The sequence below is a fragment of the Camelina sativa genome, chromosome 5 (assembly GCF_030686135.1).
Source record: "Camelina sativa cultivar CO46 ecotype springtype chromosome 5, ASM3068613v1".
NCBI classification, from domain to species: Eukaryota; Viridiplantae; Streptophyta; class Magnoliopsida; order Brassicales; family Brassicaceae; genus Camelina; species Camelina sativa.
Genome location: NC_141884.1, coordinates 11,380,244 through 11,398,013, shown reverse-complemented (window position 1 = coordinate 11,398,013; position 17,770 = coordinate 11,380,244). Strand labels below are relative to the sequence as shown.

The following is a 17,770-nucleotide window of genomic DNA, read 5'->3' as shown; positions in this document are numbered from 1 at the left end:
ACGTTTACTTTTTTCTGTGATTTGATAGCCAAAATGTTTAATATTAAATCTTAGTAAGAAGCGGTGAAGTCGAATATATTGTAAACTAACTTAAACCAAATGATATGCAATCTAGAAAAAGTGATAAAGTTGTTGATAATCACAAGACTATGATATTGTAAATACTGTTTGATGCACTCTTACACTGAATATATAAAGTTCGCCGACATCAACTACAGTGTTGGAAAATTTGAGAGGTTCAAATTGTAAACTAATGAACTCGACAAATGAACACATATTCTCCGCAAAAAGATTATTCTCTACGATCGAATCGATAGATTCATAGTAGATATTATAGTTTTTCATGACTTGATTTGGATGTACTTTAGTATCGATAAATAATATTCTAGCCTTGACATTCTCATATCTGTCTAGGAACGTTCTGCCACCAGTTGAAACCACATAATATTTAGTGTTTGATGACCTATGGCGACAAGATTGGTAAGTAATATAATATACCTTTTAATTTGTCCAAAAGAAAAAAAAACCTTTTAATTTGTAGAAAAAGAAAAAGAAAACAGGAATTTCTTCTTGACTTGTTTTAGGCTTTTAGCAAGATTTATTTTTGGCCTAGCAGTAGTATATATATTGGTGGTAGATACATCAATACATATATACCCTCGTTTGTCATGGCAACGTGATTTTTAAAACATTTAAGATCCAATCTCAACCGGCCGATTGGAACGATAAATTCAGAATCTGGACACTAGCTAGTCTAGTCAAGATGTTATATTTCTAACTAACATATGCGACTTATGCAACCTTGTCAATAACTAATGAACCGTTGATAATCTATGATCTAAATATGATTTATTTTAACACATTAAATTTTAGACAACTAAAAAAAAAATTGCAACCACAATGAATTTTTCTTTTGAAGAAGAAGAAGCAACAACGTAAATAAATAACATGAAATTGTCAGCTCCAGAGCCTTCTTAAGGTGTGATACTATGATTGGTACTAGAGGAAGAAAACAACATGGTTTCAAATTTATATTTTGGTCTTTCTTTTGTAAAAAAAAATTTGGTATTGATGCTGGAATTTTTGGAGTTTTTGTTTGGTATTGAGGTTGATTTTTCTTAATTGGCATAACATGTTTTAAATCTTATAAAAAATTGTATTTCATAAAAATGAAAATTTATGAATGTCAAAAATAACTTGGTATGTTATAAATAATTTATATTGAGATTTCTAGAGTTTTATTTGGTTTTGAATGAAAATTTATGTATATATATATATTTTAGATCAATATTTAAAATTAATATGGTTAAGATTAAGATTAAAAATTTGTTAGATCAAAACGTGGGTATTTTAGTCATTATTCTAATCAAATCCAGCTAGGTGAGAATGTAAATAAACTAAACAAACACATTTCCATTCAGATGCATAATCCAAAAAAACTTTTTTTTTTGAGTCATTTGACATTCAAATAAATCATTTGGATTAAGCTTTTGAATGGATCATTGGAATGAAAATACTAATGAACATGCCTTTTGTCATACAATCCCCTATATATTAATAGAGAAACACTCTCAAGAAAATGCTGATGTGTCGTCGTTAGAAAGCTTGAGACACCAATGATTAAGGAATATTCTTTTACAAATAATTAAAACATCAAACATTTCAATTTTAAAATTTATTTTAATCATTTTTATAACATATTTAATTATTAAAATATAAAATCATTAGATCTAAAACTTTTTCAAAACCGGAATTTGTTCACATATTAAAAAAAACTGATCACTATTCATATATTTAAAGTTTTAAAAATAAAATTATCACAATAATCAATATTACAGAGAATTGACTTATTTAAAATTATTGGTATAATATTTCATGGATGAAACTTAATTACACAAAATAATGAATATTTTTTTAAAAAAAAAAATCTTGCATAGATTGAAGAAAGAGCGGATTATAAATATATTTAGTTGATACATAATAGTTTGATCTAAACATATTCTCACGGGTTATATTTTTCTTTTTTACAAAAACAAATTTTAGATCCTAGAAAATAAATTTACTCATAACTTTAATTTTATCTGCATAGATTTATCCTGCGGCTTGTTACTAGTATGCACCAGATTTAGAAAATGGGCCTTATACCACTTGTTGTATATTAAGTGGGCCTTATTTACCAGCAACATAATTGTTTAATAATCCATTTAGTAAGTAAACCCACTTCTCTAACAACAGGCCACACACAACAAAACAATATATATACCCACTACTGTATTTCTCTATATATATCATCGGGAACAAAATTTTATAATGTAAAATCGATCTTCAAGTTCTTCAAAAAAAAGAAGAGAAATAAATTGGTTTCTATATACTAATTAGTCTAATTTTGGTCATAGTAGTCTTAAATGCACTGAAATAATTATAAGGAATTGTCAACCAAATTGAAAAGGAAAGACAGATCAGAGAATCAGATGCACCTAACTTATTATTATGACCTACAAGTTACACCGCGTCTCCTTCTCTCTCTATACACACCCTAATAAGAAGACTTCTACTTAATTGAAAAATCAGAGAAGACGACTCACACAAGTCATCATCATACACAGTTGTAACACTCACCGGAAGAGAGCCACCATGTGCGACGGAGACTGCCGCCCTCTTGGTTTCCTCTTAGGTCTTCCTTTCGCCTTCCTCTCTCTCCTTCTCTCCATCGTCGGTGTCGTCATCTGGATCGTCGGGTCAGTTCCCCTAAATCCCTCACTTTGATCTTGGAGTTTTGGAATCATTCATCACCAATTAATTAGCTTTCTTCTGATTTCTCTCTCTCTCTCTCGCAGATTGTTGTTATCATGCATATGTCCTTGTTGCTTATGTGTGACTGTGCTTGTTGAAATCGCAATTGGGTTGATTAAAGCTCCAATTCATGTTATGGAGTGGTTCATGTCCCAGATCCCTTGTTGATTTGGGAGATCATCATATGTACATATCTTATTATTGGATCCTTGCTTTTTATGTAGTTTGTTATAAAAGATTTCCTGATTCAGATTTGTTGTTCAATAATAACAATGTAGTGTAGCTATATATATATTCATGGGAATTTGCAATGTTCTTCTTCTTCTTCTTCTTCTTCTTGTTCTTTGATCTTGTCCCTATCGCCGTTGAGTTTCCAAGTACCGTCATCACTTTGAACCATTCCTTTGTTTTCAAGAACCCACCAATGTCCTGGTACTAAGTACTTATCTTCAAGAGCATCTAATCCCTTGTTCACCAGAGCAATGTCGCGTTTAATCTCTAGTTTGAATTCTCCTTGATTGTGTTGTGTACCCGCCACGCCGTGTAAGTAAGCCTCCAGGTTATGGAAATGTCCTAGGTTTAGAGACCGTTTCAGGTACTCTGATTTCAGTGTGTTGATCTGAAGCTCTTCTCCCACATCTGTGAACCTGAATACAGGGTAACGTGGGATGAGATCCGGGACATTTGTTACGCTTAAGATGTGGAGGTGTTGGAACGATTCCACGAGTCTTTTGAAGCTGCGGTCACCGATTCGGGGACTGCCGAAAGCGAAGACTGTGACACAGGATAGCCTCTGTTGTAGACTTGGTGTGATCTTAGGGAACTCGTTGTGGAGAAAGTCTGCGGCGGATAGAATTGAGAGAACTGCGCCTAAGCTATGTCCTGTTAAGGTGATGGTAACTTCTTCGTCTTTGTACAGTTCTAGTAACCTGTTGAGCTCTCCTTGAACCTGAAAACAAGAAAATATTAGGGATGTTAAGGAAGGTCAAAGCTCCGCAGGGTGGCCACTGGCCAGGCCAACTGGTCACAACTATCAACAAATCTATATTTAGACGTTAAGTTAGTAAGGGATCATGTTATTGTAGAGACCTGTTCACGTGCACTGGTCTTGTCAAAACGTGAGCGTGGATCAGTGGATGTATAAAGAGACAGCCAACCATTGGCTACGCGAGGCGGGTCATTTGGGGTAGCTCGAGGGAAAACCGTTTCAGCTGATTCAAGTGGGAAATCGAAATCGTTAGCCCACTCATATAGCTGAATCGTCCCTCGCCATGCTACAACAATGTCCCTTCTCCCTAGCAACCTCTTGCCTTCGTCCGTAGCCACCGCGATGTAACCCAACCAGTTAGACTCTTTGTTCCATGCTTCCCTTGACAATGATTTGATTATGAAACATTCTGGTAACCTTATCGACGACGTTCCGTATATGAATTTAGTCACCTCGTACCTGTTTTGTCACATGTTTTATAATGGGGTTTGCACGAAAACAAACCCTTTGAATGATCCCTGTAGACGTTTGTTACCTGAAAGGGTTGGCTTTGAGGTAGCCAGTTCTAGCAAAGAGCTCTTCTTTGGTGTAGCAGCTATCTCCTACATATTTAGACCGGCGGTCACTATTGAAGGCAACGTACCCAACCTCAGCCATGTCACCATAGTGTACGATGTAGCGGCGTAGATCCAAGTCAAGAGGATCAAGCAGGTCTTTCCATTTGCTAGTGCCGCTCAGTTCCTTCCATCTTTTAGCGATGTCTCCCACCATTTTTCGCTTATCTTCTAATCCAAACACCCTCCGATCCTCATCTTTGTGTCCTTGGGGAAATTTGTTTGGAGTGTCCAAAAGTTTGGATAATGCGTGAAGTATTGGTCCTTAATACATGCTCTTCACATAAGTTTTGCTTTGTGTAAAAGACTTGTAAGTGTATATTCCTCACGTTATAATGGGTTGTATTAAAAAATAACAATATAACAAAAGTATGGAGAAATTAAGTCCCGATGAATGCATGTAACTTGTATTAATGTTAATTACATTTAGGATTAAATTAACAAAGGAAGAATATCAATCACAATCACAGGAACTTCACAATTCATAAAATGGTAGAATAAAATAAAATATGTAAAACGAGAACTAAGAAGTGAGAGATGCGTAGAGAAGTAAGTTCCAAGTATCAGGGAGTCCAGGGAGACACCAATGGCTGCAGTCTAGACCCTTTGAGAGACCATTGTAGAGACTTGGATGCGCGTCTTTGCGATATTCTGAGAGAGAAGTGAGATCAAGAAGATGGACCGGTTTCTTGATCCGGCTCAACACTTTGTTAACCACAATCCAACCTAAGGGCAATCCTCCTGGATATCTTTGTCCCATGAACGGCTGAGTTTGGCCCTTGCACGACTTCAGTGGTTCGTTCCACTCTCTTCCGCTGTTTTAAGACAATTAATGTTTTGAAAATGTTTGTTAAAATCCATTGGCCTCGCTCCAATTCAAAATTATATTGGTATTAGATAGACTGATTCTTTTGTTTTTTAGTTTGACTATAGAGTTCCAATGTAGGATTCCCTTATTTTAAATCAAGTGTGAGAGACAAAAGAGAAAGCGAGAAAGTAAAAGAACACTTACTCATAGTGGACAGGAGAAACACCTTGAAAGAAGACTTGAGTGCGTGAAGGGACAATGTTATGGTTAATCCAACGAGCCCATGTGTTAAGTCCTTTGTAATAAGCAACAAGCCTGTTCATGTCTTTGTACAATTGGTTTCCTTCCCTCATATAATCCCACCTGGCATACCATTATTAAGCATATTTGGTTAAGAAGCTAGCTTATATAATTGATAAAAATATATATTACTAAAAGAGAGAGCGTTTAGAGTTAAGTTAAGTGATCGTACGGCTGGAGTCCGGAAGTGTGAGTCCACCAGTGCCACGAGTTAAAGATAAGAACGTCCATGCCAAGCCAAGCATTGGCTTGTTTGATGGAGTCAAGCACAATCACTCGTCCTGCCTTTTCTTGAACCACATCTACTAGAAACTGTGTTCTGTACAGAAGTATCGTCACCCCATATTCCTACCCATTTTTCAATTAAAGGCATGTAAGTTATTTACTTAGCGACAATAAAATGACATAAGACATTGCGTCAACTGTGTTCATGTAGTTAAATTAGTTTTGTGTGCAAATTGACCATGAAAAAGTCGGTTGGGAAAAACAAACTATATACATATGTTAGCTTAACTCTTCTTATACCATTTACATAATTTGACTCCATTTAAATGATGTTGGTCAGAAGTCAGAACTGATACCTAAGCATCCATATATATTATGTATATATACTATCATGTCAAACCGGTATATTTTCAAATATTTGAACGAGGCATTCATGGAAAAGGAATTGATAATTGTGTCATTGTGTGTGTGTGTCTGTGCGCGCGCGTATGCTTGCGTATGTGATTCAACATCAATATAGAAAATAGAGTAAAATCAAAATTTGAAAATACTATCTTAAACATGTATATTCTTATATTCTGTAATTATGCCGTCGATCGTATTTTATACAAGCCATAGAGAGAAAGACACGTACCAAACCTATGAAGTAGCTAGTGATCTAAGTCAGCCCCAATAGAGACAGACTTGTCACTGTTTAATCTCCGTGTAGATGTAAATAAAATGGAGATCCCAAAAAAAAAATATATATATTATAAACTGTTTATGTTATAGAAAACGACAATGAAGAAGACGACATTGACCTTTAAGTGGTTGTCAAAATCATTTTGAGGATGGTGTTTTTATGATCCAATCTGTCGTGTATGTTTGGTTTTGTTGAAAAGTCTCTTAGAAAGCTTAATTAATGACCGAGTACGACTTATGTTAAAAGGGTCCGTATTAGTTTCTTTGCTTACACCTTAACTAGGTACTATCCCGCGGTTTTGCGGGCTGAATTTTTTTTGATAAAAATTTGTAATAATTTCTTTTGTTATTATGTTATTTATAATAGTTTGTGATTAAAAATTCGTTGTTTATATTATAATTTTTGTATTTTAAAAATGTTTATTGAAAACCTGTCAATAAAACATTTGCATTTAATGAATAAAATTATTTAAACATTTGTGAAATCTTTGCTATAGTTGTGAAGTAAGTAAAAAAATATAACTAAAATGTAAAAAAGAATATTATCTGTTAGTTTTTTTAAAATATAAATTAGTTTTGATTCTAACAGATTTTTTTTTACTTTTCTACAATTTATTTTATTTGATGTTTTCCCTATTTTTGTTTTTTAATCGGAAATATTTATTTAATCTTAATTAAGTTTTTTAATGGCAATTGAATGTAATTTTTACACATTTTATGATTAGTTTTATATTTGTACTTCCCAATTAATATAGTAGGATATTGTCCTGACTACAAATATAATATCCCTACAACTTGCAAAAGTATAATAAGAAATCTTAAATAAATTAACCATATAGTATTATCCTAAGTAACCAGGGGCAGATCTATAGTGTTATGGGGTGGGGCACGTGCCCCATACTCTTTTAAATTTTATATTTGTGTAGGCTCAGCTCAAACATTCGGTTAACCCGGTGCTATCATGAAATAAAGACTCTAAATATACAACAAAAAATCAACTTAAGATAATTACATCTTTTAGTTTTGTTCAGAAAGCTTTTTACATCGGCAATTAAAGAAAACAGAGGACAAAAAAGAAGAACAAACTAATGGGCATACAGAAAACTTGACATGAAATTTTTTTTTTGGACTTTGGACCCAGTGCTGTTGCACCGCTCGCACATGTCCAGAGCCGGGACTGATTTGTGACCCTTAGATATTGTTATCGTATAGTTTATTTGGTTACGAGGTGCCCCATACTGAATTTAGAGAGATTGGTTCGATGTCCCACATTGTAACTTAATTTTTTTTATTTTTTACCTTTTTGTTTTCTTTTGATTGCTTCTTTTTAGTGTTTTTCTCTTTCTTACATGTTTTTTTTTTTTGTAATTCTTTGTTATAATTGGTATTCCATTTTACTGTGTCTATCTATCAAATTATGTTTATTCAATTTTTATTTTCTCTTTCTAATTCCATTTTAACTTTCAAAAAATATTAAATCATCATTTTATACTGTAAAGATTATGTTTGAATCTTAAAATGTTAATAAAAAGAGTACCTTAGTAAACATTTTGTTATCTTCTTTGTTTTTAATTTTATATATAGTTTAAATATTTGTAATATTTTAGAAATGTAAATTCAAATCATAGTTTTACGGATAAATTCAAAAAAATTGATATCTTCTTGGATTTCATATTTTAAAAGTATTTAAAATTAGTTTTATTTAATATTTATTATCATTTAAATTTTAAATTATTAATTGAATAAAATATGTGCTCCAGTTAAAATAATTTTCTGGATCCGCCACTATAAGCAACCCAATCTTTTTGAAAAACAAGATAATCATTTTCAGAAGATAAAATTAGATGGTGACGTTGTAGGAACCCTTTTTCAAAATCAATGTGGAAATATTTCGCAGTCATATAGTATTAATCTTCTTATTATTACTATCTGACAAGTGTTTCGGTCTATCGACCCCTAAACTTGGAAACCAAAAGAGCTACTACGTATCTGATAATTTGAGATAGCGTTATGATGAAGGCACGTAATAGCAGGGCCTACTCTTTCTTTTTTTTTTTCTTTTTTTTTTGTTATTTTCTGATGTGTATTTTAAAAGCCAAAAAAAAAAAAACCCCAAAAGAGTTGAAAGTGGAGACAGCATTAACACTGTTTATAACTTCATGAATTACCAAAAAAAAACATGAATTATTTTCTCATATTTTCAGATTATCCAAATAAGATTATCTTTCGCAAAATATCAGAATGTGCCGTCTTAAATTAACTTAAAATGTGCTATTGTCGGTAAGTTCTAACTATATTAGAGATAAATCAGTTACTAGTAAGACAAAAGATTTGGCAAGGAGGACTGTACAATCATTATTTATTTTTGTACAAATTAATAATATAAGTAGGCTTTCTACTTTATAGTGGTGAATTCGGTGTTCACTTGATAAAGCTAGGATGAAATCAAGAAAGAATGATTAACAACAACAACACCAAAAAAAGTCAATGAGTTAAAAGTAATTTATATGCAACGCTTACTTTTATGTGAAGTTAGTGATGAAAATGAAAATGGAAAAAAAAAATAAACCTGGAAAGTGAGGGAAGTGAGAGGTTGGTTTCGACGAAGAGAGTACTTAGTATTAGGAAGAGAAGCATGAAGCATGCAGGCCAACGATTCGAACATGTTGAGACTCAGTGAGTCACCTACCAACATTATCTTCTTCCCTCTCATTCTCCTCATAAAATTCGCCCCATCGAATCTGTAATGTCATTTAATAAACATATTAATATCTCAAAAACCTTTAAAATAAAATGTTAATATCTCATTCGAAAAACATATCTCATAAGTCATAAACTTTGACTACATATACGTTTCTTTTAACATAGATTCCCTCTGTTTTATATTACTTGTCAAAACCACGTAATTAGATTTTTTAGGTATTATATACGTTTTTTTAGCTACTTCTAATTTCACGTAATTAACGACGGCAAACAAAGATAGTATAGTTAGAACTTTCATCATGGTTCTGTCGTTAAAAACATTTTACGAAACCATTGAGACCATTGAGAAACTATTGAGACAGAGGGTCTCAGATTTGTTCGTGCCAGCCTATACATTTCGTGTTCAATTTTTTGGGTCAAATGAACTCCTAATCTTTACTAGCTAATTTTACAAAACTTACATATTGTATAACTATTTATATATATTATATATTATAAAATGCAAAAAGAAAGTATTTGAACTATTCGAAACCTTAGCTTCTCTTCTAAAATATTCAAAACTTTAGTGGTTAATAATAATACATATGCAAAAGTACCTGGGGAGAGGACATGAGAAAGGTTGCCATCGGAAGTGTTGATAGTTAGTGTCAGGACGACCAGCTTTCTGGCAATTGAACTCAGAATCGATAAAAGGACAAGTATAGGCACTGTAGAGAGGATATGAAGGATCATAGACCCATTTGCCTCTAGAAAAATTGCATCTCCCTCCACTCAACAAGCTTGAGCTTGTGTTGTTTTGTCCCAAGAACTGTTGTTGAGATTGTGCTAATAGTACAGGGAATGAAGAGAAGAGTATGAGAGACAGAGAGGCTAAGTTGAGTAGGAAACAGAGTCCCATCTTGTTTTTTGAGGTTGCCAAATAAAATGATAAACTTATTCTTCAAGCCTCAAGCTTTTTATAGATAAAAATAAAAGTCTTTGTTTCTACAGTGAGTTTTCTTCTTTGCCTCTCTTGTTATATTTATGTATATACATCATTTTACATATTTATTTCGTGGACAATCATTATGCTTAAGATATACTTTAAGAGCTGAAAAAGGTGATATAAAATCAAACAGATTAATAACACCAAACTCTTTATAAGCCAATTGGTTATATGTATTTGAAACTAAAATCGTAAGTTCAGCTAACATTATTTTATAAGGGTTTTAACAAAACCATACTAGAAAAAAAAACCTACATATCTAATATTATATTAATGTCAATCATAAGAAATTTTTTTCACATAAATTGGATAAATTAAATCAAATCAAAGTAAAACTAAAATATCGTATTACTCATAGTGTCACTACCAAACTCACATATTGGTTATTGACAACAGGATGAGTTATAAAATTCGAGAGATTCCTTCTAGTTCACATCAATCATGTTGTGGTTATCAAATTTTCATGAATCTTTTTTTTTAACGGTTTATATTTTATCTGCGCAGCCATTGGTTTAACATGCATGTTGTAATATACTATGGGAATGAAAAGACAAGGCTGATGTATGTGTATAGGAGCAATTTGCACATGTTATGATGGTGTTTAGGGTGGCTTGCTTTTTCCAACTCGACCACCACTCACTCCCTAAAAACTTACTTCTCTTTTAATTTTCTTCATCTTTTGTTTCTTTATAACTAAATAAGCTTCTTTTCAAAAATCTACCCCTAACGAATGCTTTTATCTGATTTAGGTAATGCAATGAATCGAACCATTTCAACTTTGACTACTTTTAACAAATTTATATAGAAACAAAGGTAACAATTTCTGTAAGCATCAATTCCAATAATACTCATTTGGCTCATCTTCCAATTCAAATATGTTAATGATTATATACCTTCATTAGCAAGCTGTGATTTAAAACTAGAAGATTCCTTCCATTAGCTATTATTCATTCATCAACAAATTCAATTATTACTTCAAACGTCGAGTTACTGATTATTGTTCTGTCTCTTTCCAAGCATAAAAAAACAAGAAAACTAAATATAAAAAGTGAAATGTAAAATAGCACAATAGGTCGAAGGTGAAGATACTTTATAGGGGCTTATCGGATTCATAACTCCTAGAAAATTATTTGAGAAAATGACTATAGTTTCCTGTTTGAAGAGAAATATATATATATATATGGTTCAAATCGTTCCAAACATTGTGAATTTAAATTAAAATAAAATAAAAACTCTAAGAAAAGGTAATGATGTGGAGTGGTCCTAAATTTAGAACAAATTGGAAATGTAAGATAGACGAAACAAGAAAACAATTATTACACAACCACCAAGGGAAAGACTTTTTTTTCTCCCACAAATATTCACAGATGCAGACAATTTTGTAAAAAACATATTTACTTGAAATTATAAATAAAAATTTGATAAATAAGTATATTAGAAGCCTTATTAAATTATGTAACCAGAGCCAGCAGAGGAAGCCTTTTAAGCTGCTTCTTATGTTTTGCTTAATACATTCTTTTATATACACATAGAGAGAGTGTGAGAGAGTAGTAGAGCTATATTATCCTCTGTGTACCATTAAACATTTTACAGAAGCTCCCATTCAGATTCTTCTGATGATTGGTTTTCCTCTACCGGTTTCGGATTATCGCCACATTCTCTCCCATTCTCAACATCTTCTGCGTACCATTGACGCGCAAGTCGCTTGTATTCTTTTTCTCTGTTTTGCTTCATTCTTGAAGATATAACGTCTCTGATCTTCTGTGGGATCAGTTTATGTTATAAGGCAGTGTTACTTTCTGTGTGGTGATAAATATGCAAACATGAAAACCAAAGAAAAGAGAAAGAGATAAAGAGAGGAACAAACCTTGTATGGTTTGTGTTTGTCATCCTCCATCTTGTCAGGAAATACACAATGGAGTTCGTCTCTGTCCACAAGTATACAGCTTTCTTCAACTGATCCTCCAATAAGATGTTGGAGAATGTTGGACTTTTGCTCTAAGACAGAACTCGAACTTGTTTCCATTGAATCCTCATCGGTTTCCTTTCTGCAATCTGAAAACAAGAAGCCAAAAAACCAAGATTAAGTGAACTGCTTCAAATCATGAGCCAGTTTCTTCCTTTTGAAATTCCATTTCCAATGCAAACAGCAAACAACTATATGGAATCGCATGATCACTATATTAATCCAAATGAAACAGAACCTATGGGATGTGGTACTCGATATGATTGTGTACCAGGATCCAACTTTAAAATCCATAGTTTCAAAACAAACGATTGAGATAGAGAGAAAAATTTTTAAAAAAGCAGAAATGTTACCATCAGATCCTGCAGGTAAGCTAGTAGCAACAGATGGTTGAATCTCTGAATCTTGACTTCTAACAGAATTAACAACCGTAAGACCATGTTCAATCTCAGTTCTAATCTCTGAATCTTTACTTCTAACAGAATTAATCGCTGTCAGACTGTTTTGATTTTCGGGTTTATTCTCTTTCTGACCTTCCTTTTTAGAGATGAGTCTTTCTACTTCACCTGGAGGAGTATCACTTGGCCTTACAGTTTTGACGTCATCTTTGATACTATGAACCATTGATAAACTACTTGAGTTTACAGTTCCAACATTATCCTTAACACGAGCACTATGAACCATTGATAAACTCCTTGAGTTCACAGTTCCAACATCATCTTTAACACGAGCACTATGAACCATTGATAAACTCCTCGACTTTACAGTCCCGACATCATCTTTGACACAAGCACTATGAACCTTTGATTGGATAATAGGCCTGGTAACTTGAAAAGGCTCCTCTTTTTTAAAGATCTGTTTGCGGCCAACTTTTCCTCTTCTATATGGACCACCATAACTATACTGTCTCGGAGAAGTACATATATCATAATCATCTGCATCAAGACCACGCAATTTCATAGCACATCCATCCTTCTTCCCTTCAGTAACCTCTTCCTCTTGCTTCACATCTCTGGCTTTTCGGTTCACGCTTTCTTTCTTCTTCTTGAAGGAACAAACAGGAGCGTATTCATTTAACATAGAAACAGGTAAAGGTTTTCCTGAACCTACAGAGTCATCATCATCATCATCAGGAAGCAAGTCTTGAACCACATCCGAACAGAACTTCTTGACACTATTACCAACCGTATGAACTTGGTTCTCAACGTATTTTGCGGTATCCTAAAAAACATAAAAGAAGCAAACCAAGAGTTAAAAACAAAAGATACAAATCGACATGGTACAATTACAAAGTTCTTACACCAACAAATCATTCACCTGCACAATGATTTCTTCAACCTCTAAGCACATTGCTTCAAACTTCTGGTACACATTCCCAACCCATTTTATACCTTTAAAATCCATAACTCCTCAGAATCCAACAACGTTCTTGTGTTCCTTCTGTCAATGCCCAACAACCAAAAAAGAAAATTCAGAGAGAGAATAAACATACGCGGTAAACGTACACACAACATCAACTCTTTAGTTAAAGAAACAAGATTGCTAAAGAATAGAAAGCTCATAGCAAAAGAGACAGTTGCTTAGCCGTTATTCCAAATAGATTATCCAAGAGATGATGGCTAATGCAACTTCTAAGCAAAACCTCAAATCCTAGGAGCCTTTTAGACGGTATCTTCTTAAACTAAAACAAGTTCCTCAAGAAGAGATATAATATTAGCACATCCTTATCAGATAAGATCTTTTGACTGCAAATATAAGCTATGTCTCTGTATCACATGTTTCTTTCTTCTATTGAAAACAGAAATTGTCAACACCAAATTGAAAACAATCAACGATCATAATAGGACAAAACCAAATGTTATCATCTACAGAGAGACAAAATTAGAAAGAAAGAAGAAGAAAAAATACCAAAAGGAAACGAATTGATTCTTATACTAAACAGCTGATTGCTTCTTAAAATCAAAACTTGGAAACCCAAAAATTGAAAGATTTAAGCTTGTGATAGACTTGCTAACACAACAAAATAATCTGGAAAAAAAAAAAAAAGGAACAAACTTTATCATAAAAATCAAAATTTTCGAAGAGAGAGAGAAACAAACTTACAAAACCTCGAAACCCAAAACGTGGGAAAGGAGAAATTTCACAGACTTGGGGGCAAAAAAACGTGATCAAGTGTAAGAAGAACAAAAACCCTAAAACCCAGGAAAGCCTCTTTTGCAATCAATCAGAAATTGAGAAAACAAAAAAAGGAATAAACTTTAGAATTGGGATAACAGAGAAGAAGAAGAAGAGGAGGAGACGGGATCATTAACCTCAAAGCAACGTTCACTCGATTGATAGAGAGAGAGTTTTCGTTTTCGTTTTCGTTTTCGTGAGAGAGAGTAAGTTATTACGATGAAGCAAACAACAGATCAAAACCAAATAAAAATCATAACTTTTAAAGAAGCTCTCTGCTCTTTTCCTCTTCTTATTTATGTTTTTTTGTTTACAGGTATAAAAAAACAATCCGGGTTCGGGTTTGTTTGACCCGCCTGGTTCGATAGACCCACCCAGGATTGCGTTGACAATTATTTAATTTTACCAACTTTTCTTTTTGGTTGGTTTATATGGGAAAGTGTGAATATCTGCTTTTTTAATTTCGACACGTGTTCACGCTAATGTATTCCACTTTTGGATTCTTATGTTTGTAATCAAAATCACACAAGTTTCGTTAGATTTCTTTTGGGTTCGATTTTATGTTTCTTCGAGATCTTTGATGATGGTAGGATTAATTTAGAAGATATTTAACGACTTATTATTAATCAAAAGGATAATGAGTGTGAATTGTTACAGGCTTACAGCGGGTGGGATGAACAAATCTTTCTCCAAATTAGACCGTTCTGTTTTTAGCGTGGATAACAAATCACTACAACCATTCACAACTAATCATTCTTAATTTTTTGATCTTTAAGGATGTTTCAATTTCATCATAGTTTGATAAATATTTTTGTGATTTCAGAATCGAAGTTAGGTTTATTTATATTATTAGCCGATGAATTGTATTTTAGTTATCTTTTTTTTTTTTTTTTTTTCAAAAAGTTCCTTTTATATATCAAACCATATCTTCATCCATACATGGAAAGACCGTTTTGGAGATTCAAAATTATTACAGCAACCTTTAAAGACAACTAACTTTAGAAAACAACATAAACACGATAATTAGTTGGAAGATGATGAAGGAAGTCCATCGTCATCACACCACAGTAAGACCTCCCATACAATGAAGATCATTGTATCTAGTCTCAAAGCATACTTCATAAGCAAGAGTAATGATTGATTCGGACACACCATCTTCTCCTCTGCAAAAAGATTTCTTGTAAAGGTCTTCATGAATTTCTTCACAACCTTTAGCCTTCATCAAACACGAAGCTCAAACCACACCAAAAGGTGTAACAAGCATCCACTAGCAAAGCTGAAACGTATTTTACAACAACAGCTCAAGTACGTAAACTTTTAAATTAAACAAAGCCCAAGAAGAAGACACAACATCAAAGACGTGTCATCACGATTTTGATGAGCTGGGGACACGTGTTCTGCCCACAACTTCCACTACATGCAATTCCAACACCGGTGAATCTGAGGATGTCGCTGAAATTCACCAACTAACATCGTTGATTTGATCACCGAATAAGGCCAAACACGATTTACACCAAAAACATCAATCTCCAATCTCACCGGTTGCTAGAAACTCAAAGGAATCCGGCAAAACACGGGTAAGAGAGATTCGGAATTGAGAAGGCCACAGTTGCCTATCAAAGAGAAACTCTGAAATCATGAAAGAGCAGCCAAAGGGAATCAAAATTTTCAGGGGCAAGTTGAGCAACAACAACAACTTAGGCCAAGAGAAAACTCAATGGACGTGAAGCAGAATTGACGAAATCGCCAACACCAACCAATCAGAGATCCAAAGAGATTATTAGAAAAAGAAAAAAATAAGGAAGAAACCGAAAGGAGAAAACTAAACTCCGCCGGAAAAAGAAACTAAAGCCAGTCATCGCCGCTAATGAAGCCGGTCGATACCAGACGAGAGCCAGCTTTCGCCGCTAATGAAACCGGTCGATACTGGACGAGAGCCAGCCATCGCCACTATTGAAGCCGGTTGATGCTGGACGAGAGCCGACCACCACCGCTGTGTAACACGGAAGATGTCGGACGGCTAACCGGTTAATACACCATACGGCGACAAGGAAATCACTTTCTCTCTCTAAAAGATGTAGAGAGCGAGAAGAGAGAGAAAGATGAAGAGTATTTTAGTTATCTTGTAAGTGATAAAATTGTATTTTAGTTGGGCTCAATAAAATTGGCCCACTTCTAATTCCGTACTGGTTCATTCAGATCAAAATTAAATTAATAAATAGTTACAAAAACTTGATATGTAGATTAAACTAATAAACACTTTCTACAAATATAATACTTATCTTATTATATAAAGTTGGGTTTTGAAAGTTAGCTATTAACAAGATTTTGACACATATCAAATTATTAATTTGAGATTTTGACATGTGTAAAAGTTAATATTTAATAGCATAAATTTAAGATAATGACAAAAAAACAAAAAAAAATTGTTTAAACAATATTAATAATGTAAAAAGATAATTATCAAAAATTACAAAAAAAAATAAACAGTTTTTTTAAAAACTAATTATAATGAGATCATATATTTCATAAAATTCAAAATTATAACATTATTTACTTATTTTTAATTTTAAGTTATTAATTAAAAAAATAGAAAAGGGATTAAGAGACATGTACAGTTGATTATTAATTTTAAAAATGTAAATACTCACTTCTACATAAACATAAATCGTCTCACATTTTTCATCTAACAAAATAATTTATTCAAAAACACTGCTCTAAACTTTGTTCTATTGGTAAAAAAATTTTAATGAGAAGGTAAATTTTCTTTATTTTTTTTTTTAACTAAAAATTTCTCCTACTTTCTCCTTTTTTCAGTTTGGAATAGGTAAGAGATTAATATGTTGGCCCAAACAAAAATGTAAGATTAATATATGTGTCTTCTTTTTCTAATACTGTATTTTAAATTTTATTGTAGTGTTTTTAGATTATTTTATTTAATTTATATTTTCATCTCTGATTTGAGATTCATATATTATCTTGCTTATAATTTTCTATTATTTCTTTAATTATGTCAAATTAATTTTCTTCTAATTTTTCAACTTTGATTGGTTGGTCATAGACGTTTTTTTATGCAAACATAATTGTTTCCCTTTGATTCAATCTCAAAGGAAGATAAAGAGTAGAACCCCATCAACCTAATGGTTGGATAAAATAGGCTAATCAAACACAAACTTACAACAAACATATATTGATAGATAGGAAAAGCATAAACTGTTTTGTGTCATAATAATGTGTCAAAGACACTTCCACAAATACATTAAGAAATATAACATTAGTTACTATCAAAAGATTTTGTGACGTTGGAAAAAGGGCTTTTAGTTTTATTGGTTGCCGGAGCATGCCACTTTGAGATAGCTAAAAGACGTAAACATGTTCTCTCCACACATGAGTAAGGCAGAGACAAGGTTCTCTTCATGGTGGAAGAGGTTGGACGCCTGCAAGGTTATCTCCCCAAGGAAGGAAGGCAGAGCCACGGTTCCCTTCATGGTGGAGGAGGTTGGACACAAGGTTCTCTCCATAAGGGAGGAGG

The 17,770-nt window shown here is 33.0% G+C and overlaps 4 protein-coding genes across 9 annotated transcripts; 1 reads left to right on the top strand and 3 right to left on the bottom strand.

Moving 5' to 3' along the window:
- Window positions 1-2,436: 2,436 nt before the first annotated feature.
- LOC104786515 (signaling peptide TAXIMIN 1) lies at window positions 2,437-3,108 on the top strand. The gene is made up of 2 exons (XM_019245852.2): window positions 2,437-2,738; window positions 2,838-3,108. Exons 1-2 carry the CDS (start codon window positions 2,635-2,637, stop codon window positions 2,959-2,961), a joined length of 228 nt encoding a protein of 75 aa, XP_019101397.1. The 5' UTR covers window positions 2,437-2,634; the 3' UTR covers window positions 2,962-3,108.
- On the bottom strand, window positions 2,569-4,636 carry LOC147943579 (phospholipase A1-IIbeta). Its single transcript, XM_087449917.1, has 3 exons — window positions 4,317-4,636; window positions 3,883-4,240; window positions 2,569-3,742 (listed from the first exon to the last, which is right to left on the bottom strand). The coding sequence occupies exons 1-3, from the start codon at window positions 4,550-4,552 to the stop codon at window positions 3,089-3,091; spliced, it is 1,248 nt and encodes a 415-aa protein (XP_087306043.1). The 5' UTR covers window positions 4,553-4,636; the 3' UTR covers window positions 2,569-3,088.
- Window positions 4,637-4,775: 139 nt separating this feature from the next.
- On the bottom strand, window positions 4,776-10,093 carry LOC104786513 (protein trichome birefringence-like 40). Its single transcript, XM_010511939.2, has 5 exons — window positions 9,709-10,093; window positions 8,979-9,150; window positions 5,676-5,851; window positions 5,408-5,566; window positions 4,776-5,210 (listed from the first exon to the last, which is right to left on the bottom strand). Exons 1-5 carry the CDS (start codon window positions 10,008-10,010, stop codon window positions 4,919-4,921), a joined length of 1,101 nt encoding a protein of 366 aa, XP_010510241.2. The 5' UTR covers window positions 10,011-10,093; the 3' UTR covers window positions 4,776-4,918.
- A 1,381-nt stretch (window positions 10,094-11,474) lies between these two features.
- On the bottom strand, window positions 11,475-14,636 carry LOC104786512 (uncharacterized). 6 transcript variants are annotated; one of them, XM_087449915.1, is made up of 6 exons: window positions 14,376-14,628; window positions 13,381-13,503; window positions 13,249-13,284; window positions 12,417-13,169; window positions 11,965-12,152; window positions 11,475-11,858 (listed from the first exon to the last, which is right to left on the bottom strand). In XM_087449915.1, exons 4-6 carry the CDS (start codon window positions 13,141-13,143, stop codon window positions 11,685-11,687), a joined length of 1,089 nt encoding a protein of 362 aa, XP_087306041.1. In that variant the 5' UTR covers window positions 13,144-13,169; window positions 13,249-13,284; window positions 13,381-13,503; window positions 14,376-14,628; the 3' UTR covers window positions 11,475-11,684. The 6 variants fall into 6 exon arrangements, with proteins under 6 accessions (XP_087306041.1, XP_087306042.1, XP_010510236.1 ...); XM_087449916.1 differs by lacking the exon at window positions 14,376-14,628 and adding an exon at window positions 13,972-14,088; XM_010511934.3 differs by having other exon boundaries at window positions 12,417-13,284; window positions 14,376-14,636.
- Window positions 14,637-17,770: the final 3,134 nt, after the last annotated feature.

Excerpts from the sequence above, each read along its gene's own strand:
- LOC104786515 (XM_019245852.2), top strand. The coding sequence starts at position 2,635 with ATGTGCGACGGAGACTGCCGCCCTCTTGGTTTCCTCTTAGGTCTTCCT. Across the intron at positions 2,739-2,837 it reads GTCGTCATCTGGATCGTCGG|ATTGTTGTTATCATGCATAT; the intron begins GTCAGTTCCCCT and ends TCTCTCTCGCAG.
- LOC147943579 (XM_087449917.1), bottom strand. The coding sequence starts at position 4,552 with ATGGTGGGAGACATCGCTAAAAGATGGAAGGAACTGAGCGGCACTAGC. Across the intron at positions 4,241-4,316 it reads CTCAAAGCCAACCCTTTCAG|GTACGAGGTGACTAAATTCA; the intron begins GTAACAAACGTC and ends GTGACAAAACAG. Across the intron at positions 3,743-3,882 it reads AGACCAGTGCACGTGAACAG|GTTCAAGGAGAGCTCAACAG; the intron begins GTCTCTACAATA and ends TCTTGTTTTCAG.
- LOC104786513 (XM_010511939.2), bottom strand. The coding sequence starts at position 10,010 with ATGGGACTCTGTTTCCTACTCAACTTAGCCTCTCTGTCTCTCATACTC. Across the intron at positions 9,151-9,708 it reads TTCTCATGTCCTCTCCCCAG|ATTCGATGGGGCGAATTTTA; the intron begins GTACTTTTGCAT and ends ATGACATTACAG. Across the intron at positions 5,211-5,407 it reads GTTTCTCCTGTCCACTATGA|CGGAAGAGAGTGGAACGAAC; the intron begins GTAAGTGTTCTT and ends GTCTTAAAACAG.
- LOC104786512 (XM_010511934.3), bottom strand. The coding sequence starts at position 13,467 with ATGGATTTTAAAGGTATAAAATGGGTTGGGAATGTGTACCAGAAGTTT. Across the intron at positions 13,285-13,380 it reads TTGAAGAAATCATTGTGCAG|GATACCGCAAAATACGTTGA; the intron begins GTGAATGATTTG and ends TATGTTTTTTAG. Across the intron at positions 11,859-11,964 it reads ACAAACACAAACCATACAAG|AAGATCAGAGACGTTATATC; the intron begins GTTTGTTCCTCT and ends CTGATCCCACAG.